Source organism: Polyodon spathula, chromosome 12 (assembly GCF_017654505.1).
Source record: "Polyodon spathula isolate WHYD16114869_AA chromosome 12, ASM1765450v1, whole genome shotgun sequence".
Classification (NCBI taxonomy): Eukaryota; Metazoa; Chordata; class Actinopteri; order Acipenseriformes; family Polyodontidae; genus Polyodon; species Polyodon spathula.
In genome coordinates, this window is record NC_054545.1 from 27,139,639 (window position 1) to 27,155,003 (window position 15,365).

At 38.5% G+C, this 15,365-nt stretch overlaps 1 protein-coding gene across 2 annotated transcripts in view; it reads right to left on the reverse strand.

The window, feature by feature from the left end:
• The window catches only part of LOC121324082 (soluble guanylate cyclase 88E-like), a 24,685-nt gene extending 9,443 nt beyond the window's left edge, over positions 1 to 15,242 (reverse strand). For both annotated transcript variants that reach the window (XM_041265542.1, XM_041265543.1), the window contains exons 1-16: positions 15,166 to 15,242; positions 12,310 to 12,450; positions 11,545 to 11,685; positions 10,955 to 11,094; positions 10,138 to 10,272; positions 9,711 to 9,834; positions 8,171 to 8,290; positions 7,670 to 7,754; positions 6,813 to 6,899; positions 5,548 to 5,665; positions 5,194 to 5,323; positions 4,895 to 5,041; positions 4,305 to 4,451; positions 3,865 to 4,021; positions 3,511 to 3,620; positions 2,947 to 3,036 (exon numbers count right to left, since the gene is read on the reverse strand). In XM_041265542.1, the coding sequence (XP_041121476.1) occupies positions 2,947 to 3,036; positions 3,511 to 3,620; positions 3,865 to 4,021; positions 4,305 to 4,451; positions 4,895 to 5,041; positions 5,194 to 5,323; positions 5,548 to 5,665; positions 6,813 to 6,899; positions 7,670 to 7,754; positions 8,171 to 8,290; positions 9,711 to 9,834; positions 10,138 to 10,272; positions 10,955 to 11,094; positions 11,545 to 11,685; positions 12,310 to 12,432 (1,854 nt within the window). In that variant the 5' untranslated portion in view covers positions 12,433 to 12,450; positions 15,166 to 15,242. The remainder of the gene's footprint in view (positions 1 to 2,946; positions 3,037 to 3,510; positions 3,621 to 3,864; positions 4,022 to 4,304; positions 4,452 to 4,894; positions 5,042 to 5,193; positions 5,324 to 5,547; positions 5,666 to 6,812; positions 6,900 to 7,669; positions 7,755 to 8,170; positions 8,291 to 9,710; positions 9,835 to 10,137; positions 10,273 to 10,954; positions 11,095 to 11,544; positions 11,686 to 12,309; positions 12,451 to 15,165) is intronic.
• Between the last annotated feature and the right edge of the window lie 123 nt (positions 15,243 to 15,365).

Sequence of the window (15,365 nt, forward strand, 5' to 3'; positions counted from 1 at the left end):
TTTTGCATATCGTACCGGATTGCCTTAGCAGCGGCTAGTTTCAACAGTTGCCTGGACCCAGTAGTGTATTATTACCAGACTATGGGCTTCAAATTGAGAATGAACAACCGTCATTCCCAGGCAGTCTTCAGTGTGACAACCAACAGAGGAAGCACTACTAACCATACCATGCCAGCATGAACGAGACGTCAACATAAGAAAGAACCCAGTGGCTTTGTCTCTCAACAGCAACTGTCTAAAATGTCAAAGAAAATGGAATAGTCCTAAAACTTTTAGATGCAAACAATTACTCAGTAATCTGACGGTGATGAACCCCACTCATGGGATGTGACAATAACAGAAGGTGTGCTGTTGTAATGAGGGGGTGTGGTGCGTGTGTTTCACAAGGAATAGAAATATTAACTTCTTAATATTGGGGGGGGGGGGGGGGGGGCAACATTTTGTATCTGTAAGGCAATTTACCTTCAAAAGCACGCACTATTCAATCCCTCCTAAATGCAAGCAGTGATTTATATGTAATACTGGACACTGAGCCAGTACTTCGAAAAAAGCAATCAGCATACATTTCCACAGACTGTTAGACAGTCATAACCTTGGTACTGTAACATGCACTTCTTTAATGATTGACTGCTGTACAAAATCACAACAACGTGCACTGCAATGGGTGGTAAGAACATGGTAAAATAGCTGCTTACTTAAACTGGCCACTTGCCTAAAAAAATGAACAAACATTTGACACCGAGCAGACCTTATTTTTACAGCTACTTGGCCTCAAAAATGGCAAAACTAGATCTGATCTGGCCTGCAAAAGAAAGACTGTCTGCCTTCTTGTGTAGACAACAGTAATAGCATGGGTCAAAAGGCTTTGAAGTGCAGTAACTTCTTGATGTTTGATGGTAAATAAAATATCATCCATCTGTAGTCTGTCAATGTCTTTGAAATGGGTAGTTCAAAAGTGGGTCTCTGCATCATTTTTTTTGTAATAGTTCCATTGTTTTGATGTTCTTGTATTAACCCTTTCATTTTACTGAAGAAACATACAAGAATACCATTATTGCAGATCTGACAATTGCTTTTGCTATCCTCAAATTGTGTATACTGTAATAGCTGAAAATATGTTATGGCAATCACTTGAAAATCTACACCATAAAATAATGTGTAAAATGTTTTTATCTGTTTGATGTTCAATACAAAACAGTGCTGAGCTAAGCAGAATGGGCTCATTTTATAAGAACTCTGATCAGTTACAGTTCAAAGCTGTCCTGAGCCACTTAAGCCATGTGACTGTGTATATATGCTCTCATTGTTGTACCGTTGACATGGAATTTTTACTGTTAATTGTATTTTTAAACTACTGATTCTGAAATAAAACTTGAGGACTCTTGGTTGTTCATCCCCCTTGTTTATTTGGCTAGCCTCTCTTGTTAAAAACTATTTCATTCAGAGTGTAATCGTTCTAAATTGGCATAGTCTTTAATTAAGCAATCGATCCAATTGAAGGGCACTGCCATCTGGTAGTTGAACACATTGGAAAATACAGTGTGGGTGCTGCCACACAGACAATGTCAACTACCAAAGTAGTGCCTGAAACTATTAGCTTTGTTGTTTTTTTTATTACTATTTCATTTTACCCCCAATTTAGAATATCCAATTACATTCCCTCACCACACAACAGCTCAGGAGAACTGAAGGTCCGTGGGCATCTTCCAATCCCATGACCAAGCTTTTCAAAACCAGCAGATGGAAAACAAAGACCAGTCCTGTCCACCAGGAGCTCACCAGGCACCTGCCCAGTAGGAGTCCCTGACGGTGTTTCCTGCCAAAGCTAATACCATGCTCCCTCTGGAAACCCCAACGAAAACCCCTAACTGTTTGATCCACCCAGCACACCACAGGGCCATGCCTTTACCAGCTGAGCCACTCAGGGACCCTTTGTTATCATTTGAATCATTTAAAATATTTATTTTACAGGATTTTTTTTCGGATTGATTTCATTTCAGTTTTTAAAGACATTCTCTCTGAATACTGAATAGTTCTGTCAACTACTGTTTAGCAGTGGCCTGAAATCCAGCTTCATGATTGGTGGATTAAAGGTATGAGGTTCCTAAACCTGCTTGACTTTTAAATGACCATTTAATTAGACTGCCACTAGGGGTGTTGCATTTTAATCACACTCATCATGAGTTCAGGGCTGTGTTTGAAGTAATCAGTATGTTGTATTACACTTTGCCATGCTTATTAGGTTATGTCACAGTAAATGTTTGTAAGAATATAGCTTTAATGTGCCCCTGTTTAAATTCCTGATTAATAAAGACTTTAAAGCTTGCACTGTGGATATACATTAGAAACCCGTTAACTTAATTGCTCCTCACTGTAATATGATTGAAAAACATAACAAGTCATAGTTCATGCCAAACCACTTAGAAATGAGAAAATGGTTACCATAAATACACTTGAGTCCAATCATATTATTGATTATATACTAAAGGCAAGTTGTAATGGGATATATCTGATTGCAGAAAGACTATTGTGGTGCACAGTCAGGTTTCCAATCATAGTACCTGTCACTCTATATTGTATAAAAAAAAAAAAAAAGATTGTATATCAAATCCTATGAGTGCAAGATCCTGAACTGTTGAATAAGGTGCTTGTGATCGGTACATGTATTTCAATTCAGCCTATACAGAGCCAGACAGAACCAATCAGATGTAAATGGCTCACTGAAAGCTGCTTTAAAACTAAATTGCAATATTACAGTATAGCATTGATTTCTTCCAGATATCATAGTGATTTAAATCTTAATAGTATCACTATTTTAAAACAAAAATGAAGGTATAAAAATACCTTCCTAACAGCTCCTGCCCATGGGCTGTTTGACTTAATGCAATTGTTTTTATATTTTCTTCACATGTCCAGGGTCACAAATAAATAAATGGGACTTGTCACCTTAATTGTGATGGTTCCTCTGCGCTCAAATATAAAATGGCTTCCTTTCAGGTGTTCGTAGGTGGCCCCGCTTAGTTGAATATGCATTTCCTGTAGCAAGAGAAGTACAAAAGAACATGAAATGGAATCGTAATGCCTTACATGCTGTTGGGAAGGTCACTTGATACTATTGATTTAATTATACAGTTCATATTTTTCCTGGAAGAAACACATTGAGATGAATCCATCACCTTTTCAGCTGTTTCCAAGGAGACATCACATACTGTACACAATACTGTATAGCAGGTACTGTAGCAATGAATAACAAAAGAATCCCACTGTGTAGCAGTTTGAGCTACTCTAGGTTACTGTGAGCCATAATTATAAGTTAAAAGCTGGAATGGCTCAAAAATATACAGTGTCATTTTTTGCCAATTTGGCCAAAGACGCATGACATTCAAATTTACATTGACGCTCTAACCTATTTGAAAATTCTGCTCTGCAGTGTGGCCACAGTGCAACCCTCAGTTGTGCCTCCTACAGAGAAAGAAGCAGCAAAATAAAATAAATGCAATATCTCTGCACCTTCCCATTGCTCTCCATGGCAGAGGCAGTGTGCACAGTGTCACCGTAGAGTCCATAGCGAGGCATCTTGTGTCCCACCACACCTGCCACCACCATGCCAGAATGGATTCCTAAACACAGTTGACAAAGGAAAGATTTACTTCAGCCCACAACAGAAAGAAGAAACACACTCAGGGTGTGTTCAGTAGCACTGTGGGTTCGACCCAATAACAGCTAGGCAGTATCATAGGTATAGTATACGAGCTGAAGTATACGATCTTATTACCCATATGGGGCACTGCAACTTTAAAGTTCTGCTAAAGGGAAAAGGACAATGAGAGCAACAGAGTCCTGCAGTGAAAGGTCTGCACACACCGACTCGGATCTGGATGTTGTTTCCGGTGGAGGGGTCTTTGAGGTGGTCAATGGAGCGGACCATGTCTAGCGCCATGTCGCAGATGTTGTGAGCATGGTACTTGGTCTTATCTGGAGCTCCAGCCACCACCATGTACGCATCTCCGATAGTCTCCACCTGAGGACACACAATTCAGTCTGTGAAACCCACTGCTTTGAAACCGTATAATTATAAGAAGTGAAATAACAACTTGGGCTGGACTTAACAAAGAGTGTGCAAGAAACTATGGCAGTCCTGGATCACTAAGAATGGCAAATCGCGGAGCATTGTGTGATAATGTATGGTGGAATCCAGCTCTAGTAAAGCACAGTAAAAGCAGGGGAATTACAATGACCATGGTGAACTTTGTGAGGTCACAGCAGTGAAGGGTCACCTGTACAAGGCAGGGCACAAACTGTACCTTGAAAACCCGGTGCTTCTCGCTGAGGGTGTCGAAAAGGGTGTACATCGTGTTGAGCATGGAGACCACCTGCAAGGGAGTGATGTGACTGCAGATGCGAGTGAAGCCCACCACATCACTAAAGAGGATCGTCACATCCGGAAACACCTGGAGAAGCACAGAGCAGGAGAGTTAGCATCTTAAACACATTCCTTGTGCAACGGACAGGATAATAACGCTAACTGCTGCTGCTGCTGCTTCACAGGACACCTTCTTGTCCTGATGTGGTGGTTCATGGCACTAGTACGTCAAAATAGCTACCTGCAGCTATCCTTGTGTCCCATAATTCAAAACCATTGTATTGCCATGCATTCAAAACCATTGTATCGCCAAACATTCAAAACCATTGTACTGCCAATGTACACACACTGCAATTCCACAATCATTTGCATTTATTCTGTTTTACTCAGAACTGACTTACATATTTTTCCTTGGACAACCTTACTATTGGTTACATTATGTTGTGCAAGATAAGGGTCAGTGAAACCAGCCGATAGTACTTTTGCTGTGTTGCTGTGCAGTCTGGTTATTGGACAGAAGCTCAGGCTTACCTCACACGTGTGTACAGCCGGCTCCCCTTTCCGCAGTCGCTTAGCAACCGGCTTGGGGATCATCCTGTAGAGTAGGTCATCCGTCTTCTTCATCTCATAGTCCAGCATCTTCATGCTCTCCTCCAGCTTACTGGACTTTTTCTGTTCCTAAACCAACAGAACATAATTTATTGCACATACACTGAATTCCATGACAGTAAGACTGAACTTTATTGCAGTGTCCTCCTTTTCATTAGCTTTAGTACAACACCCAATTTCAGTGCTGTTGAATCTTCCTTGTTTGAAAGATGATATTGTACCTGTATCAATGCTCGCTTTAGCTCCTCAGACTGCTGTGTCCCCGCTAGCACTAAATCTCGACTGGAGTCGTGCATGCTCAGATCATTGATGTACAGCCCGGTCTTAAACATGGCACTCAGGCTTTCCATTCTACACAGGGAGACAGAGAGCAAAACAAATGTCAATTTGCCTAACACTGTTGATTATAATTACTATGGTAGTTACTGTGTAATAACAGTTATTACAAAGTAATTACACTGCTATTCACACTCTTAATCTAAAGAGTAACCAACCATGGTAAAAACTGTTCAAATGGCTGTAAAATGTAGACAGGTCAACACTGTATAAACTATCCTCCTATCAGTGTGTCTTACACAGGTGTGCCCAGGAAGATGATGGACTCCCACTCAGGCATGTATCTCATCTGTCCTTTCAGTTTCAGGCAACGGCTCCCATCTCCCCAACTCTCTGTTGCGTTTGCGCTGTTCCCGTCTAAGAAGTGTATTACAAAACACAAAACACTCAGCAAAAGGAAGCCCATTGGTTTTCCTGTCCAAGGGATTACCCGACAACTTCACAAAACAAAGGAGCTCATGCCCTTGCAAATAACTGCTGTTTGTCCTGACTTGAGGATCTAAGCCTCCAAGCTACATTCTTTTATTACTTACTTTGGTTTGCATTCATGTATTTATTTGTTCTTTTTTGGGGAACGTTTGACCTTGTGAAACACTATTTCTGGTGGCCTACTGGACAAAGTTAGGCTTTGGAGCACACATTTCCAGCTTTTTTCTTCTACACTGTATATCAAACTGGTATATACAAAGCCCTTACCAAAACTAGATAGACCCCAGTCAACCAGGGCATTAACGACTGGTCCCACAGACCCTGAGCACCTCTACTCTCAGATTGCCTTACAGTAACATATAGATTCCAAACGGAAATGGTTTGTGCTGTTTGCTGCTCTCCTTCAGCGCAAATTGATTGCACTTAATCAATTCACTTCTGTTGCTTTATGTGTTCAAGTGGCATGGTGCATTAGCCCAGTCTCTTGGGTGTCAGCACCTCCTTGCTGTGGAGAACTCAGACTGAATAACTGATTCACCTGTTTCAGCCGCTCTACTGACCAGTGCTGCCAGAGCTGGGACTCTGATATCTGGTATACTGGATTGGCAGCAGCACAAGCACAGTGCCCACTTAACCTGCAGCCAGTTTAGTCTCGGTTCCCATATACAGGTAGGCTGAGGCTGTCTGCAAGGTGCTCAGCGCCAGTCATGATATATTGATCAGTGGTCCCCTGAGGTGCAATCTGAGACTACTAAACTCATAAGCACGATGACTAAACCTATGCTTCCAGAGGTCAGAGACTTTCTTAACTTAGTGTAGTACCAGATATCATGTTTTAAAATTAAAATGTGTTTATCAGGTCTAACGTGTTGATTTTAAACCCATTTTCGATCTTAATAATCAATGGAAGTGCTCAACAGGTAAGATGTATTGAATTATTTTGTTGGGTATAATCACTTTAAGATATGTTATTGACCGGTGTGTTTTCAAAGGGATACGGCTACCCATGTTATAAAATAGCACCTTTGGCGAATACCACACTTACACAGTGGAGAGATTCAGGATGTGAAAATACCTTTATAATCATCTCCAATGATGGACTGAAATGCCATGAGCTCCACATCCACATCAGCAGTGCGGTTTGCATTTTCGTAATCAGAGTCTGAAAGAGGAATTCAATCAAAGGACCAATTAAATTCAATTAAATAAGTTCATGCAATAAATAGAGTTCATGAGATTTATTTATTTGTATTTATTATTGTATTAGAAATTCATTGAGACGCATGCAGCTTGTTCATATGCCAAGCCAAACTATCATGTAGAGATATCTCAGATTACAGTATATTTCAAGATATGTTTTATTTAAGAGATCTCGAAATTATTAACAGGTGTTTTTAAATGACTCGCAGATATCTTATTAGTAAATTTGCAGAGATCTAAAATTGATTTATAGAGCTCTGCAAATCAATTAAAGATATCTAACATTCATTTATAGATCTTTTGAAATTATGTTTTTATGTTAAGCAGGCAAACCATTAAGAGATATGCTAAAATAAGCATTTTGAGATACCTTTAATGCATTAACTTCACTTATCAATTATAATATACCACTAAATAATTTCTTGTTCATTTTGAGATATCTCAAAATAACTTCCTGTGCATTTCAATGTATCTCTAAATTACTTCCTGTAATGCGTTTGGTGGTTTTATCTCTTTGTGGTCATTACAAAACCACTGCGTTATTTGCTCCAGTCTGCAGTGTAGTCTGGATGAATGGGAGAGGGTCAGGAATCAGTAATATTTTGATACTAGTCAAAGTAGCATTGCTCATATTTATTACACTTTTGCTCCTGCACAGTTTGTTATACTTCTATGTGAAAAAAAAAACACTTTAGTATCTCTAAGCATTTCTTCCATGAAGAAACTAATTACTTTGCACACGATTCTGAAGGTTCCGCTCTCTCTTCACTGGCTCCTTGGACATGATCTCGAATAAATTGTTGGGGTGTGAATTAATCTGAAATCAGTGGAAAGACAAGAGTGACCGTCATTATAGTGTACACCAAAACTGTGGTTCTCAATCAAAGCATTGTTCAAAAAAATAACACTGAACCCCAAGTGTATTATCAGCTATTCAGAGTGTCTGGGCTCAAGTGGCGGAACTTGTCAGTTCACCAGGTAAAAACAGTATTTTTAAAGGGACTGAAGCCAGTATGTAACAATCAGTGGCTATTCCTGGAATACACATTTGCTTTTGCCAGGCATATTGTAGAATATAGCCCCATCTAGTGGACATGTGGGGAAATGAGTAACAACAGAATTAAAAGAAAAGAAAGGCTGTGATTTTGATTCAAGGTTTGGAACGTAAATTAATTTTTAATAGTGAACTAGTTAACTGCCATTTTCCTTGGTGAATGGAAGAGATTTACAAACCATATTCCAGGTGAACTCTGCCAGGGGGCGTGCCAGTAGAAAAGCATCATTAATTTTCTTTCCGTCCAAATCAGGGAAAACTGTGGCCAGTCCTGAGCCAATGTTGTGCACCACCATGTCCTAAAACAGCAAGGTCACTCGTTATTGGTTATAGCTGTTAACCTCATAACTTAATGATCCCCTGTCTTTAAAGACACTCTCCCTTACAACGCCTGTATAATTATTCACTATGAAATTCCAACATTGAAAACCGCAAGGCCGTGGTTTAGTGAGCTATTGGAATAAATCTGGCCTTGTGGCAGAGCCGACATACAGACAGGCAGGAAAGGCTTAATTCCTGGAGCATAACCTATCATCAATTAGCATGTTAAGGCTATGTGTTACTATACAAAGGAGACAGAAGGAACAGGTCAGTCTGAGGTAGAGAATCTCCTCTACAGATCTTCCTTGCTCAATGAAGCTGTCCATCCAGCATTGCTTAGAAAAGTGCTGAAATGTGTGGTCAAATAAGGTCTAAGAACAAAATTTGTTTTTGCCTGCATATTTATTGAATTTCCAAGGTGCATAGAAATTATAGGATTCATTTGTTTAAATGGTGTATAATGAAATGCGAAATTAATCCATTATTTGAACATATCTTGAATTCTTCCTCTGCTAGAATATATGAATGTATTTTTAAATGCTTTAACTATATAGAATTCTGACTAAGTATATGGCAAATCATTTTTTGAACACACTTAACTAATTACTCAATGAGTTATTAGAAATCCGATGCTAATACCTGTGGCCTACTTAATTTTGTAACTTTGAAATAAACAAAAGTAATTAAACAGATTTGTCTGATTATTATTTTTTTAATATTAATTATGCACTGTTAGAAATAACATGTATTAGGTCAATGGAGAATATTGATTAAAATATTAAATTAGCTATATACACAAAATAATGATATATTTAATTATTAAGTTAATATTGGTATTTTAATTGAATGTATTTACATTAGCTGATAAAAGTTAGATAATAGTTTCTTTTGAGTAACTATAATTAATGTATATACTAACCAATGCGTTATACTTAATTTACCCTAGATAATCAATATTAAGCTATAAATATCTGCCACAACAAGCAAACTATTAAGAGATCTTTAAATTATTTAGCCTTGAATTCGTTATCTCCACTTCATTTGGAGATATTACTCATTATAGGATACATCTGAATGAATTCTTGTTCATTTTGAGATATCTCAAAACAACTTCCTGTGCATTTTAACATATCTCTAAATTACTTCCTGAAATGAGTTTTGAGGTCTTAGCGGCCACTTAGTGGCCATTACAACACCACTGAGATTGTCTGCTCCAATTTTTGGTGAAGCATGGGCTGAGTGGGAGACGATCAGAACTCAGGTATGCTTGTGATTAATCTGGAGGGCACTGGGGCACATTTATTAAGCTTGTGCTCCAGTGCAAAGAACCAAAAACATCTTGTTATCACAGGCACTTTACAATGCTGTTCAGTATATGAAGCCGTATATGACAGTTACCTGGCGGAAGACGACATTGAATGGAAAGACATCGAAGAAGAAATCACTGGTGATGGGCAAGATCTCGTGTTCCTCCTCATCCTCCTTCTGGATGTAGCGATACGCAGAGTTATCAAAGTTTAACCTACAACAAGTTAGTAGGATGGACATCGGCATGAGAAAACAGATCTATATTTCTAACTCCAGAAGAAAGTGGGCTATGAAAAGGTGGGTGAGTTTCTATACAGTACTGAATCTCATGCTGCTATGGAAAATGGAGAGAGTTTTGTCAGATAGTTTTACAAGTGACATAACCTACAATTAAAGATATAATTCTGGATGAAGTTGACAGACAAACTGCATGATTTATTTGAAACAGAATGCATTCCAGTTGCTATTTTCTGAAGGTATGCGTTTGCTTTGCTGTTCCCTGAGATCTCTGTTTTACCTCATGGTGACGTGAGAATAGTCCCCCACCAGCTGCTCAGACAGAACCTCCACATGGATGTCTGTGTCGTAGAACTGCTTCCCCATCTGGCGCAGCTGGCCCATAGCATAGTGCAGATAGCCTTTCCGCTTGCTCCTGCAGACAGGACAGGAGACATAGGAAAAGATCAGCTTTATCCATTCACTTGTTTACAGCACATACAATTTCAATAAGGCTGGGAGTCACTTGTGAGCAAATCCCAGGTGAGCCCTTAAAAGAAAAGAAAAAAAAACAGGCTACTGCATTTTCCATCATCTTTACAATACAGGTGGAATTTGGGAGCAAAATGTGTCGGAGGGCATATTATTTATATATGTATCTAGAAAAAACTAAACTAAATTATATTTATTTTTCTTGCATGTCTTTGTTAAAATACACCTTCATTTTGACATTTGTGGTTCCTCTTTCCAATTTAAAATATTTGTGCACTCGCCCACCAGCACCAAATAGACAACCAGGTAATGACAATGCTTAATTCAGGGCTGGACTATATTCAAGCTCAGTAAATATTTATGCCAGGTATATAATATATTTTAAACAGCAGTTTAGCTCCTTAAACATTTATTTTAAAACCTCGAAATCCTGTGTGTTGATTTGATTTTGTATTTTTGTAGTTTAGTTAAATTTGGAAGTTTTTGTGAAATTTGGCAGGGATGGGATTAAGAATGTATCACTAAAAAAACAGAAAAAAAACCCTCTGCGGTAGCAGACTCCTCCTGGCAGAAGAAGGTGAGGGCTGCACTTTGTAAAGCACAGAGAGGCGTGTGAGCTCAGGTACCTGTAGTGCAGAGTGACTCCAGTAGCAGACTCCTCCTGGCAGAAGAAGGTAGGAGGCTGCACTTTGGGGTAGCTGAAGCGCAGGTACTCATGCAGGTTATCCAGTCCGTTGACAAAGTCTCGGACATGCCGACCCAGCACCTACGACAAAGAGGGGCTGCTTCACTGAAGGTTTACTGAATTGTACCATCGTATAATCAGACCAAAATGTAACAAAAGCACAGCCAGTGAATGGTAAAGCTCAGATTTACAGGGCTGGTATAAAGTTGCTTGTCTCTGCATATTACGTATGTCCTGTGGCTTATCCAGGTTGCTGGTACCGGTACAGCACAAGCCATGGGAGACACAATGCAGGAATAAACAAACTGAAGCCCATATGTGTATAACGCATGGTTAATTAACTATGAGCAGCTGTAATGCTGTGTGTTTGAAACCTCAGCTTGTACATTCAGCATCGTGTTTTTATGCCCTAAACATCTTTATTTAGGTGTTGATATACCCTAGGCAACTTTATTCCTATCATTCAAATATAAAAAAAAACATTATTAATATGCAGTGGGACATGTTTCTTTACTGATTATATGCACCCACCTTTAATATTCTGTCATATCCGTACTTCCCAACAAACCCTAAGAAGTAGACCCCCCAGGAGTTCATCAGCTCATTGTATGGGGTGCCAGTGACTCCGCTGGCTGCCTTGGCGATGCGGGGAATGACACTCTCACTGTACACCTGCAGGGGAAGAGGACCGGCATGTATCAGCAGCTGCACCTCGCTGGGAGGAGGGGGAGGTGAGCCTATGCTACGTGAGCAGGCCAGTCAGACTGCAAGGTAAGTCTTTGGAATTTGCTTGGGTTATTCCTGCAAGAACTCCATCCTTATCCTTACATAACTCCTGCACTGAATCTCACTTCATTCTCCTTCCAATAAAAGGATCTGGTAAACCAACAGCTGCTTCTCTAAACCAGTGATCCTCAAAAATGAGCCACCAGAGATGTACAAGTGATATTACTTGCAATATGGGTGTCATTACCAGTCTGTGCTCTGCTTTTCTGTATTAAGGATAATTTTATGTTACTTTTCGGAATAAGAAATTTGCTGAATGTCAAGACGGAAATGATCATGCCATCGAAATGTACATTTTCCAATGGCAAATAAACTGAGCTTATATCATTTATTTCCCAAACAGTATCTGGGACCCATCCGAGTTCCTTGTGTGAAACCATCTAACCATAATGGTTAGGGGATCTTTTTTTTTAAAATTGATGGTTAATGGCTTTATTATGGACTCTTTATTACTTGCCTCGCACCAGGGAACTGGTGATGAAACAGTACACTCATGAGGAGGATGATTACCTGGTGGGTCACAAACGAATGCAGTCTGACATCTGCTCTCTCCCGGACCAGCTTCCACACATCGTCTCCATACGACTCCTTGATAAAATCGTGCAGACTCTCACAAAGCAACCCGTACATCATCAAAGCGGCTGCCAGAGACTGCGTGAACAGAATGGAGTTCCCTTCAAGCATTCAAACATACACATTGTTTTCTTTTCTGGAGGGGAACTTTGCAGTCATCTAACAATACAGAGCCCCATTAAGATTATAGAGGCACAGGGGCTGGTTCTCAAATTGAGCACAGGTTGAGTAGAATGCAGATTAAATGCAGTGTTCTGTGTTTTACATGCAAGACCAACGTATTACATCATTTTTAATTAAATTACTTTCAAAATATCATTGTGACACACCATTTCAGGAGGACTTGTTGTGTTTCATCTTAAACTTTTAACAGCTTCCTGTCAAATCAGCTAATGAAACAGCAGTGTTGGGGAGATGAAAGGTGCTACTGTAATCTGATTACATTTTTCAGTAATTTGAAAAGTAACGACATGTGGTAATGCACTGCACTTTATGTGAAAAAAACATTTTGTTGCATTTAAAAAAAAACATGGCTAACACATAACATGGAAATCAGAAAGCGTTTCAACAGTGCAAGTCAAACCTTAAATGTCACAAGAACTCGCCATTCATATCACCGTGCTAGAAAACAGCATCAGAGGAAACAAGTGGGTTTAATAGCTGGATCTTCATAATACTTATGCTAGATGTTTCCGGTTTCACAAGATCATTATTACGACAAAACCGGTGCCAGTATTTGTCAGTCCCAAATCTCCACGTACTCGCGTCGGATACGCCATTCTTGACTTCACAGACTCCATAAAATAATTTGCTCCTTTGGCCAGGCCTAATCCAAAATAGAATCTGATTTTTTTTTTTTAGGGGAGACTGGGTTTGGTTGTCACAGTGCTCATAACTATGAAACTAAATGGTGCAGGCAGGTGATACTGACACTGAAATGTGTCTTCTATTGTCTGGAAGTCAACCATCTTGTAATCTGAGGTCAATTCCATCTAACATAAAGGTTAGCACACATTTCTTTTTTTTTTTCATACACAAAGTAAAAAATTTACATATTGTTATAATTCTTAGTAGTATTGTTATCTAACTCTTAGTAGTATTGAAGTTTGATTGAACTGATGGCCATATTAAATAGAACCAGACACTGGCTGTCTTTTGGTGTAAAAACAAAACCTGTAAGTTTTCCCAGTTACTGAGAGAATTAAATTATCATGTAAAGTCTGGTTGGGGCAGGCTGTCACATAGTTTTGGGGGTTGGTTCTCACATGTAAATCCTATAGTCTTATATTTTTTCTTTCTACTTTATTTTATTTTATTTACACCAGCAGGTGCGATATGTCACCATATAACGCTTATTTAAATTATTTACTGTTTGTCCTCTGATTCTGTGAAAGCGGTGGTATTATTTTGTAGCATCGGTCACCGTTTCAAATATATACAAGTCTATTTTTTTTCACATAAAAAGTAAAACTACAACTTTTTTTTTCTGTCATTGTCACAGTAGAAACTTTCTGTTATTAAAAAAGCAAGATCTACTTTGTGACAACCAAACCCATACCCCAGTGCGGGACAGGTTGTCACAGGTGACCGGCGCATTTTCAACCGTCTAAATATCATATTTGGAATAAAGTTATGCTGGAAAAGAAAAAAAAAAAAAAAAAAACAAAAAAAACAAAAACACCAATTTGTACGTGAAAAGTTATTCTTCAATATAGCGAGGAACAGAACCTCGCAGAATGTCACCAGATTGAAGAAAATAACAGAGTAAAAAGCGTGACAACCAACCCCCGCCTGACTTGTGAATTTGTACTTGTGCTAGTGAGATATTGCATTACTTATTTACTTATGTATTTATTTATTTATTTGGCAGCCACGTTTCTTTATCCAACACTGTCATTATTTAACGTTTTTATGTACTTACATGCTATTTGTTTAAATACCGTATACAACATGTGAGATCATATCAGTTTATATGTTACTTAGTACTTAATACATACACTTTTATTAATATTAGTAAATTGCTTAAACACAACAACAAAAAAGTAATCCTTAATAACCTTAAGCTTCAGATTCCTGTTTCGTTTTTGCTGTCTGGGCCTCCACTATGTAGAAATGGGTTTGTGCTATTTTTAATTAATTTAAATAATTTAAAAAAACGGTTAAAAGTTTAATTTATTTTAAATTACATTACTTTTCGAGCAAAAAGTATGTGTTGTTATTTTGCTATAGCTGATTGGCGTCATGGTTGCTACTTTTAGAGATAGATAAACGCGTACTTGCATTAACAGTTGTTCAAATTAGGTTGAGGAAATATTTAAACCAAAGATATCTCACGGAATCCATCGAAGACGGTGCTAGAAAAGCACGTAGATGTGTTCAGTGTGTGCGTACAGTAAACACTCCCGGAGCAGCAGTCACCCCGGTGCCTTTTCAGAGGACAATAGATAACCTGCGATCCTAGCCCTCGGTAACAGTTCAGCATAACAGACAAAAATACGCACTGCTAAACTTGTGAGATTTCACAAAACATTTTCTAACAAAATCAGTGGTCACTCATGAATTACAGAAATAATTCCTTCCACAATAAATGCCATACTATATCAACTAAATCTCTTTATACAAGGCACATATAATGTTCGTTATTTAAATATAATATATCAATTATATATATATATATATATATATATATATATATATATATATATATATATATATATATATATATATATATATTACTGTCTAAACCTATTTATAATTAGAAACCAACATGTAAGTAAAAAAAAAAAAAAATACCTGCAGCAGACTCTGGGGTAGTAGCTTAGGGATATCTCGGTTGACTGATTTCTAAACTGCAAGTTGGACAATACATGGTAACTAAAACAGCCAGGTTTTTACAATGACCTCATTTATACACACCCGCATGTTGATAAGCACCTGTCACCACCTGATGCCTCTTCACATGTGAAGCAATGATCAGTTATAGCACTGTATGA